The sequence below is a fragment of the Macrobrachium rosenbergii genome, chromosome 51 (assembly GCF_040412425.1).
Source record: "Macrobrachium rosenbergii isolate ZJJX-2024 chromosome 51, ASM4041242v1, whole genome shotgun sequence".
Taxonomy (NCBI): Eukaryota; Metazoa; Arthropoda; class Malacostraca; order Decapoda; family Palaemonidae; genus Macrobrachium; species Macrobrachium rosenbergii.
The window spans coordinates 56,687,696-56,715,273 of record NC_089791.1 but is presented as its reverse complement, the minus strand read 5'-3'; the positions used below and the strand labels follow the sequence as shown (position 1 = coordinate 56,715,273).

Genomic DNA, 27,578 nt, shown 5'->3' with positions numbered 1-27,578 from the left:
AGGTAATACTTCTTTGGAGGACAAAAATATATATATATATACATTTTGTTGTTGTCAGTCGCGTGGAAACAGGAAGCAGAAATGGATTAACATTCCTCGGGAGACTAATGAGACGAACTCTCTCTCTCTCTCTCTCTCTCTCTCTCTCTCTCTCTCTCTCTCGGGAAAAGATAATGCTAATTTAATTCTCTTTAACCAATAAGTATTAGCGCATATGCACACACTGTGTATGTGAAACAACTATTTTGCACTCAAAGTAATGAGAAGGATTCATTCTATTCCTCATGTAATTAGTAAAATACATACACTATTAAAAACTACGTAATGTTTTTAAATCACCCACTTACGTCATCGACAGCGTCACATTAGCAGAACATTCTTTCTCAGGCAGAATACAGCTAAAACCTAATTGGCTGGCTGGTTGCCATGGTGAGCTGTTAGCCAATGACAGCCCTCTACTTCTGTTTTATTTATAGACATTTCGATCACAAATTGTGGGTACGTCACTAAGATTGAACGTTGCCATGATCGTAAGTATTTGACTGTTGATGGCAAAAATTACTCAGTAATTTGCTTTATATACAGTAAAGTTCATTTATAACGCACAGGCTTGTAACGAATTCAGGCTTATAACGAATGAAAGTGAATTCCCCCGGTCCCAATTCAAATAAATGAACGTTGTAAAGAAGTGATAATTTTATTGTTAAACAAACAAACATCTTTTTTCAGAAATGCATCACTTCCTCCTTAGTACAGAAGTCCGTAACTGACTCTTTAGAGTGAAAACTGGTTTTTCTAACCGCTTCGTGCTTGTTTTTTTTTTCATGTAATGTGTAACAAAAATGTTCTAAATTTACTGTGTTACTTTCTCATTTAAAGGTTTTAAATAAAGAAAAAACTACAAGCAACTTTAATTTTGTTTTAAACATTAAAATACATATCCAGTTCTTAGGAGGATCAATACTTTATCGTCTGGATTTCACTCTGTATCAAAATAAGGGAGGTTATCCAATCATTTCAAGTTATTTCCTCTTGAAACGAATGATGCCTAAAACGAATTGCAGACGACAGCCCCCTGGAATTCGCCATAAACGATTTTTACTGTAATTATTTCTTTACGAAAGCAAAAATTTAACAATAATTTTATCTTTAATATAGTGGTAATAAAAATTCCACACAATCTGTCGTCGTGATGTGTCATCACTTGCGAATCCTGTTCCCGGACCGTCCTCAAATTTACAACGGCAAACTGATAACGACGTTAGTGACAAAGACGAATAACCCTCTCCAAGATCAATATGATGAAATGTATTTTATAGTCTTACTTATCGTTAAAATTTACAAGTTAATTACGATTATTTTTATCACGTATATTTTTGCGTTTTACGGAATGTTTTTGTTGAAAAAATGTGCTAGTGTACATATGGTCTTAATTGTCCCACTATTTTATTATTGGTGATCTTAATTATCTCACATTCATTTAACGTTATATTTATATAAATAATAGTAATTATAATGAATGAATAACTATAATGAAAAGAAAATATGAAAAAGGGAAAAAATATGTTTTTAATGCAGTAGTGATATTTGATTATGCTCCTGACCCCACAGTTCCGAAATCCGAAAAATTCCAAAAACCGAAACACATCTGACCCCGAGGATTTTGGATAAAGGATTGTGTATCTTATTGTGAGAGTAATATACGTACAGTATTCCAGTAGACTCTGTATGAAATTTACCAGAAATATGTAAACAACATTTGTTACTGCAACAGGCCACCAGGCCAGTGCTGTGGCGTGTTTACATCCACTCATGGCAAATGGCTGCAAGGCAAACTGCCAGCGTATCTAAGCAACTTTTCGTAAGTTTGTGATAAGACATAATTTGGCATATTTTCAATATTTTATTAATTTACTTGTAATAATTAGGCTTGTTTCTCAATGTTTTATTATGAGCAACAATTTTTGTGCATATCCAGTACAGTACAGTACAGTACCTAGCCTAGCCTACGGCGCTTGGTCTCCCATCCGTAATACGGCCCCACTGGACGTAGGGCAGTTTTTTTAAACATACATTTAAAAATAGAAAAGTGTAACGAATATGATATGTTATTTAACTCTGAACTTATCTAATTGTAATTTATGTATAATGTTTTGTATAAAAAGGCAAGGTTAGGGTAATAACTGTGGTCAAGAACGGATTAATCCATTTTCAGTTATTTCTTAGGGAAAAAATTTATTCAGATCTCGACTGAATTGCATCTCGACGCTTCTTCTGGAACAGATTAGTGTTGAGGTATGGGGGTTGTACTGTATATATATATATATATATATATATATATATATATATATATATATATATATATATATATATGTATATATATATATATATATATATATATATATATATATATATATATATGTATTGAAATAAGTAGAATACTTGAAATAAGCAGAATACTTGATGTAGATGTACCACAGGGGAAAATAAAATATTTGGTATAAGTCCTGACCAGTTTTGTTTTCAGTATTTCCAAGGCATTTTCAAGAGGGCAAATTCATAGTCATAGAAGTCTGCAATATATATGCTAGACTGACAGTACAAGAGAACACGCAGTCGGTTGAAAAAAAAATATTTACACTAAATTAGTGGAAAAATAAAAAGGGATGGAGCAGCAAGCTCACTGATAAGGTCAAATCTCTCTTTACAGATTCTGTTTATATAGGCAGACAGTCTCGCACCTTTACTTTTGTCGCATGTCAAATGATTTCCTTAAAATCAATACATTAAACATATTTCTTATGGAAATTATGGATCGAGTTTATGCATTCCTTGGGTAATATTCATATTCTTTTGAAGACTTTCCTTAGCATAACTGGACTCAGTAACGTCTATTTCCAGTGCATTATGGAAATAGTCTTTTTTGCCCGTCATATTAATGGGATGATTGTTTCCACTTAATGAACAAAAATTGCAGTGTTCACCGTGCATATACATTTTTTCACACTCCTATTCTCTTTTCCACTGATTTTCCGGTTTGACCAAAATGAACGTTGTCACGTGATTTACGTATGATATGCACATTGTTAGAATTGTCGGGAGAGATCATTATTAGCATTGTTTCATTGTATTGTTGTTCTTATAGGCTTCATTAACTCCAAAGTTCTACAGGAGCTGGGAATATCTTTGCACTTATAGCTAGATGGTAGTACAAGCAGGTTTTGTTATGTATGCGTCTCTGTTGTTATCATAAAAAGTCCTTTTTTGCCGCTAATACAAGTTCAGGTCATTTTAATTTCTTGCCTGTATTCTTAATTATATATATTTCAGTATCAAAATTCTCAGGGCTATATACATGTAGTTCTCTTGAAACATGCATGTGAAAACTGATTTCTTTACTTTATTGCTTTTACCAAATAAAAATGCACGCAGGCAGAAATATTGGTATGTTTTCAATACACACTATATTTAAACCCATTACTATTTCTCTAAATTAGACAAAACAAAGATGGTAGGATATCGTCATTTTCCATTTCCATAGTGGACTTAATTGATGGGACCAATTCATTTAGTTTACCAAAGAGAGTATTTGCATTTTTGTTCCCTGGCCAAATATGTGTTATGTTCTCCATATACTTGGTTTTGTTAACATTTTGCTTTCAAAAATTCCATATTCAAATTGATTGTAACTGTAGATGAATGGTTGCCCCGAGCCATACCAAAATTTTTATGGCAAAATTTCCCGTTGAATCTAATTTGCAGTCACTTACGAGTATTTTAATCATTGCTATTAAAATGTTCGTGGAAAATTATATATTCAATGGTCTGTTCTCTAAGGTATCAGTTAAAAATTCTAACTGATCTTCAATAGGTACTTTTGTGAATAATAATATAACATCAAAACTCACAATCCTTTTTTATTTATTCATCAAGTCTACAGTACATTGATCTTTACATAAGCATTGTGTTTATATAAGCAGTAGAAATGGCACCAGTCAGTGGGTTAAGAATATCGACAAGGTATTTTGCTAACTTTTATGAACTGGAACCAACAGAGCTGATAACTGGCTTAGCGGAAATTTTTTTTGAATTTTCATTATTCCAAGGAAGTACGGTAACAATAGTGAGGTCACATAAAATCTTCTGATCAGGTTTTCATTTCCTTTTAATAGTTCTTTAACTTTTTAGTGTTCTGTGAAAGTTAACTGTTGAGATGGCTTTGTCTTTCCACTTTTCTGTCCGCACTTTTTCTGTCCGGATTGTCTCTGTCCATCCTTAGATCTTAAACACCATTTAGGCTAGAGGGCTGCATATTGATATGTTAATCATCCACCCTCCAGTCACCAAACATGCCGAATTGCAGCCCTCTAGCCTAAGAAGTTTTTATTTTATTTAAGCTTCAAGTTAGTCATGATCATGCGTCTGGCAACGTTATAGTTCCATGGGCCGTGGCTGAGATTTTCATACAACATTATACGCTGTACAGAAAAACTGATTGCTCTGAAGAAACTTCGGCGCGTTTTTACTTGTTTTTATTAAAATAACTCTTCACACCGTCTCTGGGATTTCTGTTTAGTTCTTTGTATATAATTTTCTCTGGGATTTCTGTTTAGTTCTTTGTATATGATTTCCTCACTGAAAAGAATTTCTGTCTTTCTGTGTAATCACTCTTAATCATAATTGCAGTTGCACTAGATTTGTCAGGTTTAATCACTTGTATATTTTTATCACTTCAATTCATTAATGCCTACCACCAGTTTCTTTTTTTTTTTTTTTTTTTTGAGACATTTGGAGTGTTGGAATTTTTCATATTTTCTAGACAGTTCCCTTGATTGTGTTACGTCCTCACTGGCAGTGTCACTATACTTTTCCAAATGACAAAATCCTTTCATAGTTGACATGGTGCAGATCCCCTCCGCCCACAATAGCTCTTCGTTGGGCGAGTCGGTAGAGTTGTGGCCTCGCACCCGCTAGGCCAGAGTTCAACTCTCCGGCCGGCTAATGAACAGCTAGAGGAATTTATTTCTGATGATAGAAATTCATTTCTCGCTATAATGTGGTTCGGATTCCACAATAAGCTGTAGGTCCCGTTGCTAAGTAACTAATTGGTTCTTAGCCACGTTAAATAAGTCTAATCCTTCGGGCCAGCCCTAGGAGAGCTGTTAATCAGCTCAGTGGTCTGGTAAAACTAAGGTATACTTAACTCAACCCTCCGCCCATAACTTCCTCTGTTTGTGTATATCACGATTTGTTCAAACGGAAAGGGAAATAAGAATGCTTCATACTTTTGTCTTATTTATTAGAGCAAATAATTCACAATACAAACAATAATTACACTAAATCGGGAATAAGTTTTCGTATATTGTCACATCCATGCATAAGCATTACGTAGATACAAATTAGCAAATTGGACGTACATAGAATAAAACTTTGGAACCTGTCCATAACCAGCTTCATCCTGGATCTGATACTGTCCAGTAATTCATGAATTCCATGATTCCAGCTTAAAGGAACGTTTCATAATTTTCTCTTTCTGCTATGTATGTGAATATATATGAATGATTTACATGCACTGTTCCTATATACAGTAGATAGAATGAAGCGAATTGCATCCTACCTTCCAATCGGAGAAGTTAAGTCAAGTATACATTAGTTTTACCAGACCACTGAGCTGATTAACAGCTCTCCTAGGGCTGGCCCGAAGGATTAGACTTATTTTACGTGGCTAAAAGAACCAATTGGCTACTTAGCAACGGGACCTACAGCTTATTGTGGAATCTGGACCACATTATAGAGAGAAATGAATTTCTGTCACCAGAAATAAATTCCTCTAACTCTTCATCAGCCGGCCGGGGAATTGAACTCCGGCCCATCGAGTGACAGTCCGCAGCTCTACCGACTCACTCAGCAAAGAGCTTCCAATCGGAGAACTAAGTTTACTTTTATTAAGGCAGGACCATCATTATATGTCGGTCGATATCCTTCAGCTATTAATACCAACTGGATTTGTCTTTCTATACATATAAAAGCATGTTCTCACGTTTTCTTCTTCGTGGTTAGACAGGATTATTCGGAAATTGTGAAGATTCTTCATATTTAAGTGTGCGATTTAGAGTTTCTGTTAGATACCAAGCACACTATAATAGAATTGATTAAAATATGTGTAAGAGGATGTAAATTATAACTCGACGGGCAATTTTGCACTGAGAATCTTGATATGTGTAGCGGTAACCCTTTCTGCGGCTTTAAACAATTCTTATATGGAATCTTAAAAACAAAATATTAAACAAGATTATTCAACGCAGTCTAGTATGTATCAGAATGTTGACGATATAATATGTATTTGTCTAGGTAACTAAAATGTATACACTTCCCATGGTTAGTTCAATGTACTGGCGTCAATAGTAAATCCAGTATTGAAATGGAAAATGGCGAAGGCCCACCATCTTTGGATTGTCTGATACACGGAAGTAGTAAAGGCTTTAAATAAGTGCGCACTGGAAACTTGACAGAATTTATGCCCGCGTGCCGTTTTATTCTGTGAAAAGCAATAAAATAAAGAATTCAGTTTGCACGTCCATGTTCTAAGAACACTACGTCTATGTAGCCCTTAATAGTTTTGATAATGAAATATAAATAATTATGAATACAAGAGATAAATGAAAACATCCTGGGTATGTATTAAACAGTGTATTGCGTTTGGCAAGACTTTTTATGATAAAAAGACGCAACGAACTAAGCGGATTGTACTACCAAATAGCAATAATTTCAAAGATATTCCCCATCTCTTCAGAACTTTGGAGTTAATGTAGTATAAAAGAACAATACTGAGGTAGAACAAGAATATATAACGATCCCTCCCGACATTACTAAACGCTCTGTATATCAGATCCCTTGTCCCTTGTAAGTCATGCGATAACATTGTACTGGTCAAACCGGAAAATCATTGGGACGAGAACGTAACAGCATACTATTATGTATGAGATATGATTAGGTGAGCAGTGCGTGTTAGTGGATACAGTCATCTCATAAACTGGACACGGACAAGGAAGAGTTTGTTAAAAATTATGAATATCAGCCAAGGAATTTAGAAAATTGATCCAGTTATTTAAAAAAACGTGTAAAATGCATAGGTTTTAAGGACGCTGCACAGGTGTGATCTTGCCTACATGGGTAAACAAGATCTGTAAAGAGAGCACTGGCCTCTGATGCCAATGACCTTGCTACTCCATCCCCCCTTTTTTTTTTTCCAATCATCACGTGTAAATATTTTTTTAATCAATTGTTTGGTCGTTTGTACTGTCACTAGCATATATACTGTAAATTTATATTCTCATGTATCACTTCTCCTGACAATGTCCTAGAAATACTTAAGACAAAAACGGCCAGGATTTATGCCCAGTGCTCTTTTCATTGTGGTAAATCTGCATACATTTATACATGTTAAAGATTCATTATATATATATATATATATATATATATATATATATATATATATATATATATATATATATGTATGTGTGTGTGTGTGTGTGTACATATATTAATTTTCATTTATATATATAAATATGTATACAGCAGAGTGCACCAGAATGAGACGTCTTGCAGCATTTCATCATTTATTTGACAATGTTTCGAGGCCAAGCCTCATCATCAGGCTGAAAAATATATATATATATATATATATATATATATATATATATATATATATATATATATATATATATATATATATATATATTTTATTTATATATATAATTTTCATATTTATAAATTTTCATCACGTGATTTTTCTTAACAAACATTGAGCTACAAATGTCGTTTAATATCCAGTTAGCTTTACCTTGACCTCTGAATGGTTACCGTCCCTGAAAGTCGTCGATTCTTACTGTCGGGCGTTCGAGTCTCCCAGGTGCCGAATCGTTTATCAGTTATAATTCCCCTTCGGTGATATTCCCGAGGTAGAGCAAATTGAATATTAAACGAAATTTGTAGCTTAATATAAATATATATATGTGTGTGTTTGTATATATATACATATATATATATGTATATATAAGTATGTATTTATACATATATATATACATACACACACGTATGTATGTGTATATATATATATATATGTATGTATATGTATGTGTGTATATGTATATATATATATATATATATATATATATATATATATATTTATATATATATATGCGTGTGTGTTTGTGTGTAAAGCAGTTATAATAAGATTATGGATTTTACAGGTCAAAGCCCGCGGAGATTGTTGGCTGGTGTCATGTTGACCACCATGTTCCTGTCGATGTGGATTGCCAGCAATGCCGCGACCGCTTGGATGGTTAAAGTAGTAGATGCCCTGTTGATTGAGCTGTTTTTAGTAAGTTCAGGACCACCACTGCTTATGATTGCTACCTCCGTTTCACTAGGTTTTTCAAACTATTACCCTTCTCCCATCAGCTTTACAGTATGTAGTTTCGCTTGAGCAGTTTTGCTCTATACCAAAACCATGCTATGAACCTCACTTACACCGGCAATCTTTAACCGTCAAGAGATATTCTTAAATATTTGTACTGAATATTACGGTCCCATCATTCCAGCATGCCATTTTCCCTTATTTCCTATCTTTATTGCTACCTACAGCATCTCCAGATTACTTATCTTTTCAGCCCCTCTCACACCTCATATATACTACGCAACAATCATCTCAACAGCTTCAACCTTCCTTTTTATATCCTTACAGTTAGCCTTCACACTTCGCTTCCTCAAGACAAATGCTCAAATTTTTCTGAAAATTTTCTCAGTACTTTATAAATCGTTGAAACTTTCCATTTTTATCGGTCCCATGTGTAAGAGGTCAAATTCTACCAGTTCTACTCAGACTCCAGTGAATGTGAACGTATACTGAAACTGAAATGAATCCATATTCATCACGGTGAAGCGTGTTTACTGCAGTCTTCACCTCCTGTTTTATCTAACTCTCTGGATAATTTCTGAGGAAATAATATCCCTGAAACAAAATTAAGAGGGTAATTCTTTCCAGAAGTATATGGGTTCCCCGTAATACAAGCTTGCCCTTCTTCGTGGCTGAACGGCAGAGTGTAGGAATTTGATTGTTGTGGATATGATTTTGAAACTTAAGTATAAATGTATGTCTGTATGTTCTGAATATAAGAGCCAGTGTATTCCATCATTCTAGTGCTTCAGGACTAAATCTGCTCTTTATAAGCATGAAAGAAATAAGCTTTTAATCTCCTTAGTCACTGCTGAATAGTAGAGGTTCAGCACTCTGTCCTAGTAGATATGGTCGAAAGCGCCACACTTAGAAAAGAAGTTTGTTCATTTATTTTATTAGTTTGTTCATTTATTTTATATAATATATATATATATATATATTCAAAAACTTGAAAAAAAGAGTAAGTTAATAATTCAAGGCAGCAGACATGAACATAAATTTTTAAGTTCTGTGTGTGACTGTGTGTGAATTTGCTTTTCATATACAGTACATACATGTATATACATATATATATACAATTACAGTGTGTGTATATATATATATATGTATATATATATATATATGCATACATATATATATAAAGCAATTACATGTATATAATATATATATATATTATATATATATATATATATATATATATATATGTATATGAGTCCTTGTGTTTTTTAATACTTTTCGCTTGCCATCCTTTCAGTCAAGTGAGAAGGTCGAGGAATCCATTGTCTCCCGTAGTGAATATACTGTGACTTATAACGGGCGGGGTCGCGTCGAAATTCAAGGAATAGAAAATGCTGGTTACATTCCTGACGATGACTGGTAAGTCGTTATTTTATCTTCTTATCGCGGGTCATGGTTTTTTGTTTTGAAAAAGTGAGATTTTGTCGTAGCCCAAGCAAAAACTGCGTTGTAACTGATTTCATGACATAAACGACGCTGAGATAAAGAGAATATCTTGCTTTTAGTGATAAAAACTGTACTTTCACAGTGAGTCCGGAAGGAACAAAAATGTCCAGATCACCACCAAATGCCGGAAGATGAAGGAAGCGAAGCCAAGGCCCAACAATATCTTAGAGATGACTCTGAACGACGAATGTCGAGAACTGAAGGACATGTTTTTCTTGTCCGTGGCCTATTCTGCCAATTTAGGAGGAACAGGTTCCATGACGGGCACCGGCACTAACCTAGTTCTTTGGGATGTCCTCGGAAGGTAAGTCCGTTCGTTACGTTGCAGTTTGCTTACAAATGTTTGTACAATTTCATGAGTTGTCATACCTAATCCCTGTTGTAATTAATATTTTTTCAGGTGTCTTTGCGTCTATGCTTTTTTTTTTTTTAGTTGGGGGGCGGGGGATCGAGCAATTTGGACCATTATTTCAATCGAAATGGGCACTTTTCCTGTTAGCTCCCTTCACCTTTCCCCCATGGTCCAAATTTGTTGGTTTCGCGGTGGAGAAGCCCAGTATGGTTGAGTAATTGTTGACAGTTGGGCAAAACAGTTCGAATTACAACAAATAAGACTAGAAAAACGTCAAGGCTGTCATAAACCTTAACGAAAGGTGTAACCCACCGAATTAACCCTGCACCCATCTCATGATAGATATAGATTATTCATCTGAACACTGTGTGTATTTGCTCATTCTTCTTTCGACCGTTTTGTCTGAATGCCTTCATTATTCTTTGAGCAGTAAGCCGAATACAAGCCTCATTTACATGAACTGAATCTTGCCATACCGTAATAAATATTGATCGGAAAAATTGTGTACTCCGAAAGATTGACGCTGGCCCAAATGTAGCACTCTTGTCGTTGTAAATCCTTGAAAACCAGAGATATTGGTTCGCGTTGGCATAGAGTAAGACGGCCTTATGCCAGTATGATCCCTGGCAAGATAGTGGTCCACATATAAGGGTATGGTTAAAGTGAATGAAAGCCTTGATGTGACACTCCGGACTCGGACCAACCAGTCCTGTCGATAGATAACAGCTGGTCTCTTTGACAAATGATGGTGATTATTTTGTATATTGTAAAATTTTGCTATGTAGAATATTTTGATTAGTTTAGAAAATCAATTGTATCAAGTACTCTAAGGATAGTAATTAAACTGATTTGTCGACATCTTCACAATATAGCTGGAATCAAAATTCATACAAAGTATAATTAATATGCTGTTTCATTTATTTAGCTCCTGAAAAAACAGATTAGGGAAAATGAATCGTGGCCTCTCAAGCACAAGACGGTGAATGCCTAATTATAGCATTAAGTATAATATTGCAGTATTTTTAATGAATGATCTTATATAACCCATATACGGTGAAGCAAACCTACGCACACACTCACAAATGTATATGCATATATATGTATATATATGTATATATAGAATCTACTGGTCACTTTTTACCATATACATATGTAATTTTAATAGCCACAGTGCCCTCTTAACTTCTAGAATTATTCACACTTTTTGGATACGCTTGTCACTACAAAGCAAGCGCATCCAGAAAGCGTGAAGAATTAAAAAATTAAGAGAGCATTGTATCTACATTTCATTTCACACAATAATAAATAAATATATATATATATATATATATATATATATATATATATATAATGACTTTTTGCAGTACTTTCCTTGAATGATTTTATGATAACACACAGTGGGCTCGTGAAGCAAACCTACAGTGACGCGTTTAACTCACAAATGTATATGCATATCGCCCGTCGAACTCAGGTGTATGTATAGAATCTACGTGTACTGCGGTCGCACATATTATTTTTTTCACATCACCGTGATTCATATACAATCATAGCTACAAACGTCCTTTAATATCTTTTAAATGCATCCACAGTCCTGAGCCTTCTTAACTTATTATCAACTAAAAATTCTTCGGTAACATATATGAAAATATATTATTTTTTGGATATTAAAGGACGTTTGTAGCTTATTGATTGTATATGAATCACGGTGATGATAAAAAGTCATAATATGGCTGCGCGACAAACGCGCTACACGGTTAGCAAGAGGTGGGTGGTTATCTCTAAATACAAACACCTGAGTTCGACGGGCGATTTGTATATGGGAGACGATATCCACTTAGGGCATTGTGGGTTAAATGCGTCCACTGTAGTCCTGAGTTCTTGTTCTTCGCTGTTTCTGAGCCCACTGACGACGAACTTATTATCAACTAAAAATTCCCTTCGGTAACATATATGAAAATATATTATTTCCGAGGTAGATGAATTGGATATTAAAGGATAGGTTACTGATTATATATATATATATATATATATATATATATATATATATATATATATATATATATATATATATATTTTTTTTATATTTTGATGATGCTGCCTTGTAATACATATATCCTCCTATTATTCTGATATATTTACTCTTTCATTTATCATGTATTATGTGTATGAAATAATAATAATTACTGAAATATCATAACAGATCTCAAAAGAATTAATGCTTTAGATGACTTAATAACGTAGTTTAGAATGAATAATATCTTTCTTGATAAAAGCGTAGTATGAGCAACACGTGTGTGTGTTCAGCGAAGACTTGTTTCACTTCAATTGTCATCAGTTGAGATAAGAGAGAGCGCTTTGTTTTGGGTTAACGTGAGTACAGTTTTGAATAACAATTGCCGATTCGTTCAGGAAATCCACTCGAGTTTTTCGTCATGTTTACAAAACACGTCAATCATAATTAGCCAATTGCTGTGTTTCGGTCGTGTGGAGTTTCAGTTAAAAGTTTGTGCCCTACGTGAATAAGACAAGTGATTTCGCATTGTTATGTACATTGTTCGAGTCACGTGTGCCACTTTGAGAGAAAGAGTAACATGTCCCGATTGCATTCAAAACGTTTTACTGATATAAAGTCACTTTCCTTCTAGAAATTTCTCTTTTGATATCTCGTTCCAAAATGCCTTAATGACGTCATGTAATTGTTTCACGTGCTACTGGAATTCTGAAATCTGTTTCATTCTTATTCTTGAGACCAACCAGTTTGATTCCCTCCTCTCTCGTTCTTAGAAAGAGATTACTTTTAACATAGTATATTTGTGGTCACATGTTAGCGTTAACCTTTGAGATCTGAATTTAGTAAAAAAAAAGTGTGGTTAGTGAAATTAGCGCAGCTGCAAAGTGATTTTACAGAGGTTTTCACAAGTTTGTGTAAGGTAACGTGAATTTTACTTATTAATACGATGGTATAATAAGTTAGGGAAATTTTGCCTTAGTGAAATTATCTTATGTGTATTTTTGTGTGTTTTTCTCTTTGCAAGCTCTTCATATTTTCACATTTTTTTTGTTTGTGATGTAACATTTATTTACGTGGCATTTTAAATATTTCTTGGTAATTTAACATCGCATACTTGATTTAATTTTTCATTTATTAAGATTTTCCTTTCAAATCTGAAGTGATTCATGATAGTTTAAATTTTACTTGATTAATTTAAATTCCTAATAAAGTTTTTGTGAATTAGTTTTGTTTCATAATTTAATTCAAGAATTAATTAAGTTTTGTGTTATTTTCAAGTAATAGTAAATTTTTCAGATTGTGAATTCTGATTATAAATTTTGAATTTAAAAATGAATTTTTGTATTTAATATTTTTAGAAAAACAGTGTTTCACTTATTGACCACCAGTGGATAGAATTAATTGTGTGTGCATAAGGCAAAGTGATAAACATGTTTTGTTCTTTTAGTTTTGCTAAAGTGAATTAAGACCAGGGAAACAGTTAAAGTTATTTGATGGAGTGATGCCCTTTTACTCTAGAATATTTCATGTTAAATTGTTGATACCTCACACATATTCTGATAAACTTAGTTTGATTTTTCAAGTGATTAATAAGTTTTTTAAGGGACCACTGTTACCTTTAGAGTACTCAGTCGTAATTTTTATTGTTATGAGAGTTCAGGTATGTGGCTGAAGTGAGGTAAATTTTTGAACTTTGAGATTAGTTGTGTAATAACCAGGTACTTGGTATGCATCGTGACAATATACACATATACAAATACTTCCACCATACGCCTTTTTACCGTTTGGAGGGATTGACACCAGAACTCACAACCTTCCAGCTTCTTAGTAAATGTTGTGGAAATGGAGTTGCTAGCCCCACGCCTTTATCTCAACTCCATCAGACGCTGGTACCCCTTGAGATATGGATGGGTTGGCATATGGGCAGTGAACAAACTGAGAACCCAGCTAACCGGATCCCAGATCTGTAGTACTCATCTTCACAATCTTTTCACTTGAGGCTATTGTTAGAGGGCATTCCGTGGGTGTGAAATCTGGTGTTAGAGCTGAGATTTATCCTTATTCACCTCAATAAGAGATTAAGCTGGAGGATGAAAGCACATTAGTTCCTGGGTTTTCATTAATGATATTTTTTTTCTTTCTGGCGATGTTGTAGCTTTGCAGTTGGCATGAAGGAATTCAGCAATAGCTTTAATAATAATTTTTGGTCCTCGTGTCAGCTGAGGTCACTGGGGGAATTAGGACCTTAGAGGGTGGACCTGGGTTATCACAGCTTGTACCTCAGGAATTGTTTCCACACCTGTTAGACATGACATGGTAGGTGAAAGCCCCCTTTCTAAGATCAGTAATAGTCCTAAGGACACCCGTTGCTTCCACAAGGGCACGGTACTCGGAAAAGTGAACTATAATGATCTTGTGTCCAGCAACAATGAGAACTAAGGATTAGCAGTGTGAAGGCTTCAGTTTATGGGAGTGAATTTTGGGAATTAGAAGAGTTTAGAGAATTGGCATCACAGAAATCACAGGGTGTCAGGTAAACAAACATGGCTGTCGAAATTGATAGGAAAATAGACAGGTGCTGTAAGAGCGATATACAAATGGGAATAGCACGATGTGAATAAACAGAGAGGTAGAAACATTCAAAAAGAAATGAAGATGAGGTAAGGCATGGATGTTTTAGCCAGCTGTTTCGCAATTTTGAGATTTTGTTTAAAGCTATCGTTACATATGCTAATTATTTTATCTTGTAAATATGATACACACACGCCATGATTTTTTTTAAAGCTATCTTTATATATGCTAATTATTTTATCTCGTGAATATGATACACACACGTCATGATTACGGTAATCTCCAAACAGGTCAGTGTTCTCTATGTCACATGGGATTCTAGAGCTAATTCAGTTAACTAATTTTCCATTTGTGAATGAAGTTTTGAGTTGAGTGTTAAGCCTTTAGCAAACATTTTGTCTATTTTATTATAAAATCTTACTCAGATTTTATAATACCTACGGTTATCCTAAAAATTCATTTCAGTTTCTATTTGCCATTTCTGACAGTTGTCTTAACGTGCAATTTACGGAAAAAATACCGACAATTTTCTTCTCTTTCCTTTTGAGTTGAAACAGCTTTAGAAAATAAACAGATAAGTTTCGACGTTTACCATGCAGATAAAGCTCTTTCATCCTTTCAATTCAATTTCACTGAGCATCTAACATTACTTTCTCGGACAACACCTTCAGCGAGTCAACTGGTCTCAACTTCGCCTCGTGGATGGCTTTCAGCATCCTCGGAATGCTTCTGTGTGTGCTTGTAGCTTGGATCTGGTTGCAAGTCGTCTTCATGGGTCTTTGCCGGTAAGCAAAGATTAATCTCGTGGACATTACTGTTATGAAAAGTTGTAATACTAGTTCCAATATATGGGCTTTGCTGCGGAGTATTGTTAAAAGAAAGATACGTGTACTTTAATTACATTTCTCTCTTGATTCCCAAATCTGTTATCATGAACGGAAACGATATGTATTTGGTGATTTGATTTTGAAATATATAATGCACGGATGACAATCGCCAGCGCTTGCTTAACCCATGTTCATTTGCATTCGCTCTTTAGAAGCACAGAGGAAATAAAAACAAATTAAGCAATTTCTTACGCAAATGATTTTCTTCGTCTCCTCTAGGAAAGAGAAACAAAGCTTTCAGGACATAAGCCCCGCGAAAGGAGCAGCGCTGAGGAAAATCATGGAGGAGGATTACGCGAAAATGGGCCCCATGACACACCACGAGATAACTGTCCTCTCCCTCTTCATCGTCATGGTCCTGGTGTGGTTCTTCCGGTCTCCTGATTTCATTCCAGGCTGGTCTTATTTATTTAAAGACGCCACCGGGAAGAAATAGTAAGTTTTTATTCTGCACTTTTCCCAGTTTTTACAAAAAATTTGTGCTTATATCTTTATTCAACTTGTGTAGGAGTTTTTGTTCGAAAATTGTTATCATGACCGCTGAATTCATGATGAAGGCTTTCGTATTTAAAACGGAAGATTGTTGTGCTTCATTATTATAAAAAGCCATGCAATTTCATTTTCATAAAAAGGGTCTCCCAAATAGTTTGCGATGTGGTGGCCAGATAAGTGCCAGACTTCATAAGGCTGTTCATTGGGTGCAAAATTTAGTGTAAAAAATTCATTTGTCTCTTTGGTGGGTGGCTACCGATGCTACCAACAGACCTAATAAATTGATAAATCAGATAGAGGTGCAGCGACAAGGACCAGAAACCGATGAGTAGTCTTTTTTCGGTTGAACTCGAAGCCTTCTCCCAATAACTGCTGTTACTTTTATCAAGGTTATTATTTTTTGAAAACTTCCATTTTTCATTCATTTCAGATTAGAGTATTTTTAAGGTAACCTATTTTAGAATAAGAATGAGAAATAATGAATTATAACAGGTCTTCATCAGCACAGGCTTGGCAGTACCCGATTGTCTCTTGATATATGGCCCATGGTCACTACTCAGAACCTCCTCAATAAGTTATTGGTTATTGTCATCGACACGATATTCTTATACCATATCAAAAAATTTAGGAAGATTTCATGAAATTCCGGTGAAACTGCATGAACGAACCATGAAACAGAAAATTGTATGTTCAGCCTTGGCCAGATTTTGAAATGTATATTAATATTTCCCTCGCTATGCTAATCGGGTTGTGTAATGTTTCCAGTGAAATCAATGATGCTTCGTCTGTCATACTTATAATTTTAGTCCTCTTCGCCTTACCTGCTAATTTGAGCTTCTTCAAAAACATCACAAGTAAAGGTAAGAGGAGCAGTTGAAGAGTATGTTTTAAAGATAGATAAAGATAGAGAAACAAACATAGAGAGTTTAGAAAGAGACAGTTGCATCTTACCTATACTGAAAAAAAATTCCTATTCATAGTTAACTACTTCGTTCATGTAACAAGGATATAGGACATTTATCTTCTATGAGCAGACGGCGTTTTGAAGTCCTTTGCTTATATTTTCCCGTACAGACGAAGCACCGCTCCCGGCAGCCCCTGGTTGCCTAAACTGGAAGGTAGCCCAAGCGAGAATCCCTTGGGGTATTTTCATAGTTATGGGAGGAGGTATAGCAATGGCTGAGGGCTGGAAGAAGTCAGGTCTGTCGTTCTGGATGGGTCAGCAACTCACCGTCTTCAACGCCTTTCCCAAAGAAGCCACTGTCTTCTGCGTCTGCCTTTTGATAACTGTGCTGACCGACGTTACAGCCAACGCTCCGACTGCGTCCATTTTCTTGCCCGTGTTGAAGGAAATGGTAAGGTTTTTCTTTTGTTATTTTGGTCAGTTTTTCATTTTCCTTCCTTTTTATAAACAAGGAAGTCGAATGTCTTTGTAATCTTAAGAAATAATTGAGAAAAACGATCAGATATTCGTTGTTCAGCTTTTTTGTGAACGCTTTCGAAAGTTAAGATGTTCTAATCAGTCTATTTTTTTCATCAAAGACATTTTTTTCTGTATAGCTGTAATAGCCACGCTGTACTATTTTTTTTACATAAAACAATCACACTTTTGTATATTCCACCGAACTAATCTATTAATGCTGCGAGTATTCGATTTCTCACCTTTTTAAGCGTCTGTAACCGTTCTCTCATGAGAGCTTTAATTAATCGCATGCATTTGCAGGCTGTGAGCGTCAACGTGAACCCGCTCTACCTGATGTTGCCTGTCACCATTTGCTGTTCCTGCGCCTTCATGCTTCCGGTATCGTCGCCGTCGAATGCCATCGTCTTTAACGTTTCCGGAGTGCAGATCAAAGACATGGTGCGGTGTTGTACAGATTAGTTTCTTTCGACCTTTTTATGTTTATTTTGTAGTATATTGTTCAAGAATAGTCTTTCTTTCTTTCTTTCTTTTTCTTGGTAAATAGGAAAGAATCAGCTTTGTAATTTGTGTTTACTTCGTGTTCATGACTGCATGGTGTTTCATGTTCATTTTGCGGTTATTTCTGCTTGCAAGCTTGTTTTTGACCTCTTCGTAACGAACTGCATTGTCTCCGCCCGTTACGACTATTCCCAGTTCTGCAGTTATGATTTACAATTTTTTTTCTTTTCAACAGATGAAGGCGGGAAGCGTCATGATCGTACTATGTGTTATTGTTATTACCGGCATGATCAACACTCTTGGCGTCCTCATTTTTGACCTCCACACTGTGCCTGCATGGGCCAACTCGTCTGTCGTCACTTAGGAAGGTCTTTAGACCTTGTTTCATAGCACGGACGGTATGGGAAGGTACAAGAGTGGACATCTTTTAATGGGTCTCCAGGAACGATAGCCGGTGCCGGCGGAAGACCAGCTTAATCTAAAGCAACAGCAGATCTGCTTTCCCTTGTTACACCAGGCCTACGCTTAGAGCGCCATCGTGGATTCTTGCGAAGATTCTGTCCCTGGAACAGTGATTTAGTGTAGGAAGTACAACTAGAATTAGAAAACGTTTTGTTAACGTCACCGGACCGGCTAAAAGATGTGAGGAAAAGAAAAATAAATATTTATATATAAAATTTTATAACTTTGAGCTGGCCGTTGCTGAGCAAACACTGTTGTTAATACTATATGATTGTAAATAAGGTTTATTCATAGACGAGGCCGTAAATGCTCGACAAAATGTTCAAAGTTAAGATTTTCTAGTGCAAAATACGGTAGTAGAATTATGCCGTTAGATGACATATTGTATAAATGAGCGCATGGTTTTCTACATCGTATTATTTACATTTCTTATCCATGAGTAACGTTTATATTCACCTCCCAGTGTCTTTTTCCTTCTTTTAACCAAGAAAAAAAAAACATGCTGTGTTATGGAGCGTGAGTTGCCGGGTGTTTGGATAAAGTGTGCCATTTTATGACTTGGTCATTCGTTTTCTTTAGATTATAAATAAAGAAAACGTCTCTTTCTTCCACTTTCCCTCTTTTTAGGTAGGTGTGCGCTAGAGGTGGCAGATCAACATTTTTGGTGCCTTATATTTTTCATTAAAGGATCGAATTTGCTCATTTACTTCACGTTTGCCTAGTTGGTGCTGTCTATTTATCTCATTTTTCTACCTGTAAAGCAATTATCTAAACGGAAAATAATTATGAAAGCTGCTACATACTTTTCAGAACGATTGGTAACCAGCAGAGAAAAATCCATTATTAATTTTTTTGCTATTGCTAATATTTAGCAGAAATGCTAATTCTAAGTAACGTCAATTTAGTCAGAATGAGGGTAACATCACTGCAAATAGTAGGTGTAAAATGAACTCTCACAGTAGGATCTCACTTTAGGGAGCGTAGTAGTAGAGTAAAACTAAAAAAAATATCATAAACCGACCTTTAAATTAGCTCCTGAATACAAGAAGTTATGTCACGTTATTCATTCTCTGTAGCATTTCCGAGTTTTCTAAACATTAAAAGCTGCAGAAGGATTTCATTCACGAATGAACTCGGGAAAGTTTCCAAAGATTCATAAATGTATTTTATATCTTTATGAATGTTTTCAGTTAGATGTTCCCTTAGTGTCAATATGGATCTTCTGATACCACTATTTTGTCTCGATATTCTTGTAAAGTTTGTTTCAGTACTTCCATAACTTTGTCAGTTTTAGTCACAGTTCAGGAAAAATGACGACGGTTATTTTTGTTATTGTTATTAGGGTGAGGTTTTCGTTTATATGACTTTGGGATTATATACAACAGGGGGTTCGGAGTGATTTTCATACACAACCATGGTTAATGTCATACAGTTGACATAAGGGGTTATTTGGATTTCGTGAATACTTCGAGAAAAAATTCTGAAGAACTGAGTAAGTGCTCGGAAATTACTGAACTATGTATTATATTTTCAGTGCGTCCTATGAGTAAGTGCTGGGAAATTATTGAGCTATGTATTATATTTTCAATGCGTCCTAGGGTGAGATATATATATATATATATATATATATATATATATATATATATATATATATATATATATATATATATATATATATATATATATATATATATATATATATATATATATATATATATATATATGTGTGTGTGTGTGTGTGTGTGTGTGTGTGTGTGTGTGCAGAGTATATGACCACAAGGAAGATAAAACAGCTGTTTGCAAGATCTTTTGCTTTTAATCTAGCAAACTTCATACAATGGAACAAAAAATTGCAAAGAAAGTTTTGGCTTTATAAGCAGTGTTTATACCTTGGCTTAGTTTAATAGTATTTTCCTTCATCAGGTGCATTAATATAGAATCTAGATTTCTGGTAACGATTTTTTAAATATCTTGTTATCATACTACTATGGGATCAGTCTTATCTTGTTTTTCACTTAGGTGCCTAGTTCTAACTGAATGTTTACCTTGATTTATTTTGACTAATTCTCTACTCGTATGGACCAAATAAAATGAGTCACAGTTCACACGTGTCCAGCAGCAATGTTATAATTCATACTATTATGGCAGTGGGTTTACAAAGCTAAGCTTTGACCATGTATTTTACATTACATGTGGTTCTATAACAGTGTTGCTACCAAGACGTAAAGAGTCCTGGTTGCTATTCTGGTGAGAACGAAAGTGGAAAGTACCGTTTTCCTCTTCAAGACCTTGTTTCGTTCATAACTCCTAGGAATTCATAAGTTCCCGAGGGGGTACCTATATGAGCCAGTACTTCCGAAACCATTACTGCCACTCCTCCAGAGAACTTACGACGAAGAATCTTTCAGTGAATTCAGTGCCGTCTTACTGAAAAAACATAAATATCACAAAGACGAGGGAAAAAGCTTTCTTCAAGAATTTATGTTGGAGGACGAACATCCTACAGTCGGGACTGAATAGAAAACTGAATAAACTTGGAGGAAAGACACGACTACCTAGTGAAGTTCTCTTGTAGAAATGTTAGTGAAGAAGTTGTTTGTGGTTTTGGGTATGGTTGATCATTTGCTATTTCAACTGTGCCAGATGCTTTGTTCATAGCGTCCCGCCCCCCTTTTTTTTCCTGTGAAAAATTCAGTGACCTTCCGCATTATCCTTTTGATATTGCCAAAGAACTTAGTTGTTCATCGTTGAAATTTCCTTATAAGATTAATATCCCTGAAAGGTTAGGAATGCCTTAACTGAACTGAGAAGTGATAAAGCCATTCACATCACTATGGCTGATAAATCGGGTACGTAGTTAAAATGGATAACATATCTTATGTCTCAAAAATGGAAGATTTACTCAGTGATAGTAGTACTTACACGATTTACTCAGTTTTCCACATTCTCCATCGTAACCATATTTATAAGACTTCGTTAAAACCACCCATTAAGAGAAAAATCCTTTGAGACCTATAAGTCACTCGTCGTTGTTAGAAACTATATCTGACAGCAATGTGATTCATTCAGTAGACCTAACAGAAAAAATGAATAGCATCGCTGTCAGTAATGACTTCAGGATACCAAGTTTTGATGTATGTTCTTATTTACAAAATTGCCAATTAAATCGCTAATGGAATACCTCAAAAAATAATATAACCAGATTGGATTTACCCATAAGTCATAAAATTTTTAAATATATCAAACTGTGTACTTGTGAACGTTAATTCGTTTTTAAAGGAAAACGATATAACTAAGTACCCTTGGTATAGTAGTGGTTAACCCTCTATCACCAGTTCTCTCGAATTAGAAAAACATGTTATTCTTAAAATTATTAGAACACCTCTATATACTGTAGTTTCGTTATGTATCAGTGTTTTAGCTCTTGTACGTAAAGACGTGGGCATAAATAATCTTTTGAAAAAACTGAGTGAAAAGTCCCGTCTGCCAAATCCACATTAGAAAAGAAGAATATGATCGCTGGCCCTTGTTCATTGCTGTCAGAGTGTGAACATTTTCAGTGTAAATTTAGTATACAGAGAAGCAATATATCATTTAATTTATGGGTACTATTATTCAGGACATCATATTTATATAAGAATCTCAGTGTTCCAGCCAGCATTAAGTGTTGTCAGTCGTGAATTCCTGAATGAAGAGCATTAGTGAAAGAGTTAGGACCTTATGTTGTCAAGCTCTGTTGTGGACACGTGCTCCATCAATTTGCGAAGGCACCCTTTGTTTACGCTATTTCATCAGCTTTGAGGCAATCAAATCAAATTTGAAAATATTCGATGCCAGTGTAATTTATATATATATAATATAATATATATATATATATATATATATATATATATATATATATATATATATATATATATATATATATATATATATATATATATATATATATATATATATATATATATATATATATATATATATATATATATATATATATATATATATATATATATATATGTAAGAATGCTGCAAAAAAATTCTTTTAAGAAACTGCCCTCACCATTTTATTTGGCCCAGACAATTAAGGAAGCAAATGTCCTAAAAAATCAACACAAATATTCACTTGGAAGTGGTTAAAAGAACAATGCTTTTTTTGTGTACCTTGGTGAAAAATCAAGGTTTGTTGGTACCATAGTGGCATAATAACAAGATGTGGCAATACTGTTTACAGATAATTCCAAGAATCTGCCTTGATACATCTAACAAAGCAAAATACAATTAAACTAAGTGCAGGTCCATACACTCCTGACCCCATTCAGCACAAGGTGGTCGAAGGAGATTTGGAAAGAGACGAAACAGTCTCTGTCTTTGTTTTGTGCCCTTTGTCTCATTCTATTTGATCTAAGTACCTGAGTTCATCCTAAACAGCTGTTCCTCACCTGATGACCTTGTATACCTGAAAGTAATGGCCATTTGTATGTATTGGAATGGTTATATCCTGACTGCCTTTAACCTTAGAAGTTGTTTGTAAAATCGAGTCATATCTATAATCGTTTGTTCCATTATATGAAGTTTGGTTGAAAATGCCTTAAAGGTCTTGCACTCTGTTGTTTCACTTTCCTCGTGGATGTATACAGTACTTTACTGTTTTAGATTACATTGTTATTTCCATATATATATATATATATATATATATATATATATATATATATATATATATATATATATATATATATATATATATATATATATGTTATATGTAATTCTAATAGCCACGATGCCCTCTTAACTTCTCGAATCTTCGCGTTTTTGGATATGCTTGTAACTACGAAGCCGAAAGTATCCAAACGGAAGAAATTGAAGAGCCTGTGAACGCCGGTCGCGGGAAGCGAACCCGAATTCTATATTCACAGGGAGGTCGCGTGGTCATGTTGGCAACGCGACCTCCCTGTGAATATGGAATTCGGGTTCGCTTCCCGCGACCGGCGTTCACAGGCTCTTCAATCTCTTCCGTTTGGATACTTTCGGCTTCGTAGTTACAAGCATATCCAAAAAGCGAAGAATTGAGAAGTTAAGAGGGCATTGTGGCTATTAGAATTACATATGTGTCTGGTAAAAGTGACCAATAGATTCTACATATATGTTATATATATATATATTATATATATATATATATATATATATATATATATATATATATATATATATATATATATATATATATATATATATATATATATATATATATATATATTATAGATAGGTATTAATCGTAAAGATGATCTGTAACACTTTTCCTGCTCTTAAATTTTCTGTAGTTTATCCTATGAACTGGAAGAGGTTTATTTAAATCCTTCAATGGAATTGCTTCCGAAACGTCGTGCTCGACGCCAACGGAGCGGTTTTTATCTCGGGGCTCCGAAGTCTCCGAATCCTCGGCAGATTCCTCATTTTCGGGAACCGAATGGTTCTCGCTCTTTCCGTTTGATTCCGCCATCCTCAGCGCAGCTTTGCCGTTCCTGTTGCTGTTGCTGGAGATGTCAGGCCCGCCAGATTCCAGAGGCGTTTCCTGGCGCACAGGTCTGTACACACGGACCGACGGTCTGGACTTGATCAAACGAACCTGTGTTTCTGCCAAATTCGGAACCTCTGAAACATCGGTGATCATCCGGTTTTTGAGTGACGTCGTTCGACTCCCTGTGATGGAGAAAAAACAGAGAGGAAAGGTGGACATTACCTTCATAAAATAGAATAAGCTGATGACTAGAGAAGTTGTGTTAACTGGTTCTTAAAGCGATGAAGCTCTTTCATGAATATGATTTGACTCATTTTTCATTCTTGTCATTTAGATTTAAAGTTATAATTGGAATATAAAATTTAGGTCAAAGGCCCAGCGCTGGGACCCATGAGGTCATTCAGCGCTGAAGGGGAAATTGAGAGGAAAAAGTTTTAAAGGTGTAATTGAAGAAAAATGTCGCAGTTGCACTATGAAACAGTTGTTAGGAGAGGGTGGAAAGTAAGATGGAAGAAAGAGAATTTGAAGGGAGGTACAGTAAAAGAGATGAAAGGGGTTGCAACTAGGGGCCGAAGGGATGCAACAAAGACCCTTAAGTACAGCGTCTACAGTCCTTAAATCCACTACGTCCTAATTTAGTTTGTTCCGCGAATATCTGAAACTCAAAGATTTCCATTGTCAAGAAAGTTTGTTTACTGTAAATAATCAAATTCTGAAATACCAATACCTTCACAACAACACGTGTATTTGAGTAATTTCTCTAATTAGATTCCTCTATCACTTACATGGTAGTTTGGAAACCACGTGACCCTAGGTATATTTGTACATACCAAGTCATAAATAGTCTTTAACTTGCCATACATCTAAGCTACACTTTGCAATCAGCGTTATCTATCACATAGACTTACTCAATAATCTACCATTGACAATACCTCCCACGGCTTCACCACTATTACACCATGATCATCTTGTCGGACCAATTGGCAATCGACTGTTGCTTCAGACAACGTTTTCATCTCTTTTCTGCAGCTTTTCAGGGTGGCTTAGCTAATACCCTTCACTGAAAGAGATTTGTTCAGATCACAGATCTTCATCTTACATTTTTTGTCACAGAAGCCTGGACAAGTTTTGTCTTTTGGGTTACTGCTGACCATTGGTGCTGAAGACAAATTGAGTTATACTAAGATATTTGGAAGTTTCTTCTGGTTCCTCATAGAGTTTATTTCATTTCTAGTTCTAGAAAATTACTTTTACAGGAACAACAGGTTATCTCTGCTAACATTGGGCATATACCTTTGTGCAAAGAAAACACCTGCAGTACCACAGACAACAATAAATAAATAGATAAACATAATGGGAAAGGAAAATGAGAGAAGTCATTACGGCCATGCACACCAAGTAACTGATGAAAGAAGCAGAGACCTCTTGAGGTGGAAGAGTTTTGACTTCCTCTTGAAGAAACGAACTCTTTCAGTGAACCCATGCGGGTCCTAACAGGTGCAGTAGATAACGTGTAGAGAACAGGATTAACTGCAGAATTCACTGGAAGGACAAACACTGCTATCCACGAAAACACCTGTAGGGGAGTGTAATACTATTTTTAATCATACAGTGCTGAAATTACCATATATATCCATACCAAGCAAGAGGCCTACTTGTAATCATAAATTGACACACGTATACTCTCATATTTGTCCTCAGGAAGCTGAAGTACAACCAAAAGAAACCTTACCAACCTTTGGAGGCACTGACACGCCACAAAGAGAGACGATTCCCAGAAAAATAATGGGAAGCCAACAAGCGGCATCCGTAGCTACAATGAGGGTCATTCTTGTGGCCATTGTCCCTTCCCCTTGCCGTGTCTCGGGGCCCTTGCGGACGGCCAAACGAGTTTGTTGTGCCATTGAAAACATAAGACCATAGCTGACTGCAATCACGGCGAAGTTGATCATGTTTATAACTACAGGAAGATATTAGAATGTCAAGTCAGTAGCTGAATGATATTGTGATGTGGTAAGAATGATGACATCAAGAAGTAGCACATTTCCAGGTATAATTCGGGATCATAATACATTATTGTTCATATGTTTGGGAAGATAACGTATGAATAATACCTAATTCACTCAGAATTTACGTAAAATCAGGAAATGTATCTACTATAAGCTGCAATTCAGCCAACCCCTCAAAATCAAAGGATAACAAAGCATGAGCTGATTGAAAATCTAGAACTATACAAGGTGAGATAAGATCTCATTCTTGACCACGTTGAACAAATGTCATTCCTTACCTAAGAATATGAAGACTGAGTACTCCCATCCACTAGGCTTCTCATTTGTGATGTGCAATGCCAGACAGACGCCGGACCTTCCATAGAAGTTGTTGAAATAGGGTATGGGAGCTAGTGGCAAAGCAGAGAAGAATGCTACAGCCAGCCAGACTCCCGCCATTACCAGTGGGATAATGCCCTGTTTAGTCCACGTAGTCCGAAGGGATACCTGATAACCATTAGGCGATCGACCGTAATCACTGTTGAAGACAAACCACATAAACTCGTGAATAAATACGTACTCCATTATCATAATCAGTTCTTGATAAAGATAATAATCAAATTTTATTCACTGATACATGCACCCATGTCTTGCACGCATTTTTGCACTCCTTGGATGTTGTCACTTCCTTTCCATTACCTCTAACACAACGTCTGTTCAATCCATTCTAGGTCTTCCTCTCCTTCCCCATAACACTTCTGAATCACTATCCATTCTTCCCACATACCCGTACCATCTCAAAGCACTCTGATCTAGCCTTTCAATTATGTTAAATTTTGCCCTCCTTCTACTAATCTCTACGCTTCTCACCTTTTCAATACTTCTGCCACCACATAGGCTACGGAAAAAGCTCATTTCTGCAGCTTCAGCCTCATTTCTTTTATTTGTATTTAACACATATACTGTACTCCACCTCCTTGGAGAAGAGTTAGCTCAACAATCGTTTATGCATTCTCATCTTGACTTCAAAAGACAATTCCAGTCTCTTCACTAACTATTACACACCTTTACTACCATCCTTCTATAATTATACCCAAACAACTGTATGAATCAACCGCTTCCATACACCATCCATACTAATACTCGTTGCTTAATCTTCCTGGTATCCATTTACACTCTTAGCTTACTCTTGCTCACATTTAGTGTCAGTTTTCTTCTCTTTCAAATATTTAAGCTCATCTCTCCACGCGTTGGCATCAGTGGTCACTAGTACTGGAGTTCCCAAACTGAATTCTGATAATATTGTTAGATATCAGTTAAGCTGAGTGCTAGTAATTCCAGTATGTGAATACAGCACAAAGTCTTCCAAACCATATGTGAATTTATAAAGTATTATGTGACTAGTTTCATCTCCCAGCACACCAAACAAAAATCAAGAGAGCTTGATATACCGCTGG

The 27,578-nt window shown here is 35.4% G+C and overlaps 2 protein-coding genes across 3 annotated transcripts in view; one reads left to right on the top strand and one right to left on the bottom strand.

The window, feature by feature from the left end:
* Window positions 1-19,023, top strand: part of LOC136833429 (Na(+)/citrate cotransporter-like) — a 59,796-nt gene extending 40,773 nt beyond the window's left edge. For both annotated transcript variants that reach the window (XM_067095574.1, XM_067095575.1), the window contains exons 4-12: window positions 8,253-8,383; window positions 9,714-9,835; window positions 10,005-10,226; window positions 15,528-15,641; window positions 15,963-16,178; window positions 17,001-17,095; window positions 17,310-17,590; window positions 17,959-18,096; window positions 18,392-19,023. In XM_067095574.1, coding sequence (XP_066951675.1) covers window positions 8,253-8,383; window positions 9,714-9,835; window positions 10,005-10,226; window positions 15,528-15,641; window positions 15,963-16,178; window positions 17,001-17,095; window positions 17,310-17,590; window positions 17,959-18,096; window positions 18,392-18,520 — 1,448 coding nt within the window. In that variant the 3' untranslated portion in view covers window positions 18,521-19,023. The remainder of the gene's footprint in view (window positions 1-8,252; window positions 8,384-9,713; window positions 9,836-10,004; window positions 10,227-15,527; window positions 15,642-15,962; window positions 16,179-17,000; window positions 17,096-17,309; window positions 17,591-17,958; window positions 18,097-18,391) is intronic.
* Window positions 19,024-23,879: 4,856 nt separating this feature from the next.
* Window positions 23,880-27,578, bottom strand: part of LOC136833426 (G-protein coupled receptor GRL101-like) — a 144,465-nt gene continuing 140,766 nt past the window's right edge. The window contains 5 exon segments of the mRNA XM_067095570.1: window positions 23,880-24,315; window positions 25,529-25,709; window positions 25,870-26,093; window positions 26,421-26,609; window positions 26,612-26,659. Of these exon segments, the coding sequence (XP_066951671.1) occupies window positions 23,885-24,315; window positions 25,529-25,709; window positions 25,870-26,093; window positions 26,421-26,609; window positions 26,612-26,659 (1,073 nt within the window). The 3' untranslated portion in view covers window positions 23,880-23,884.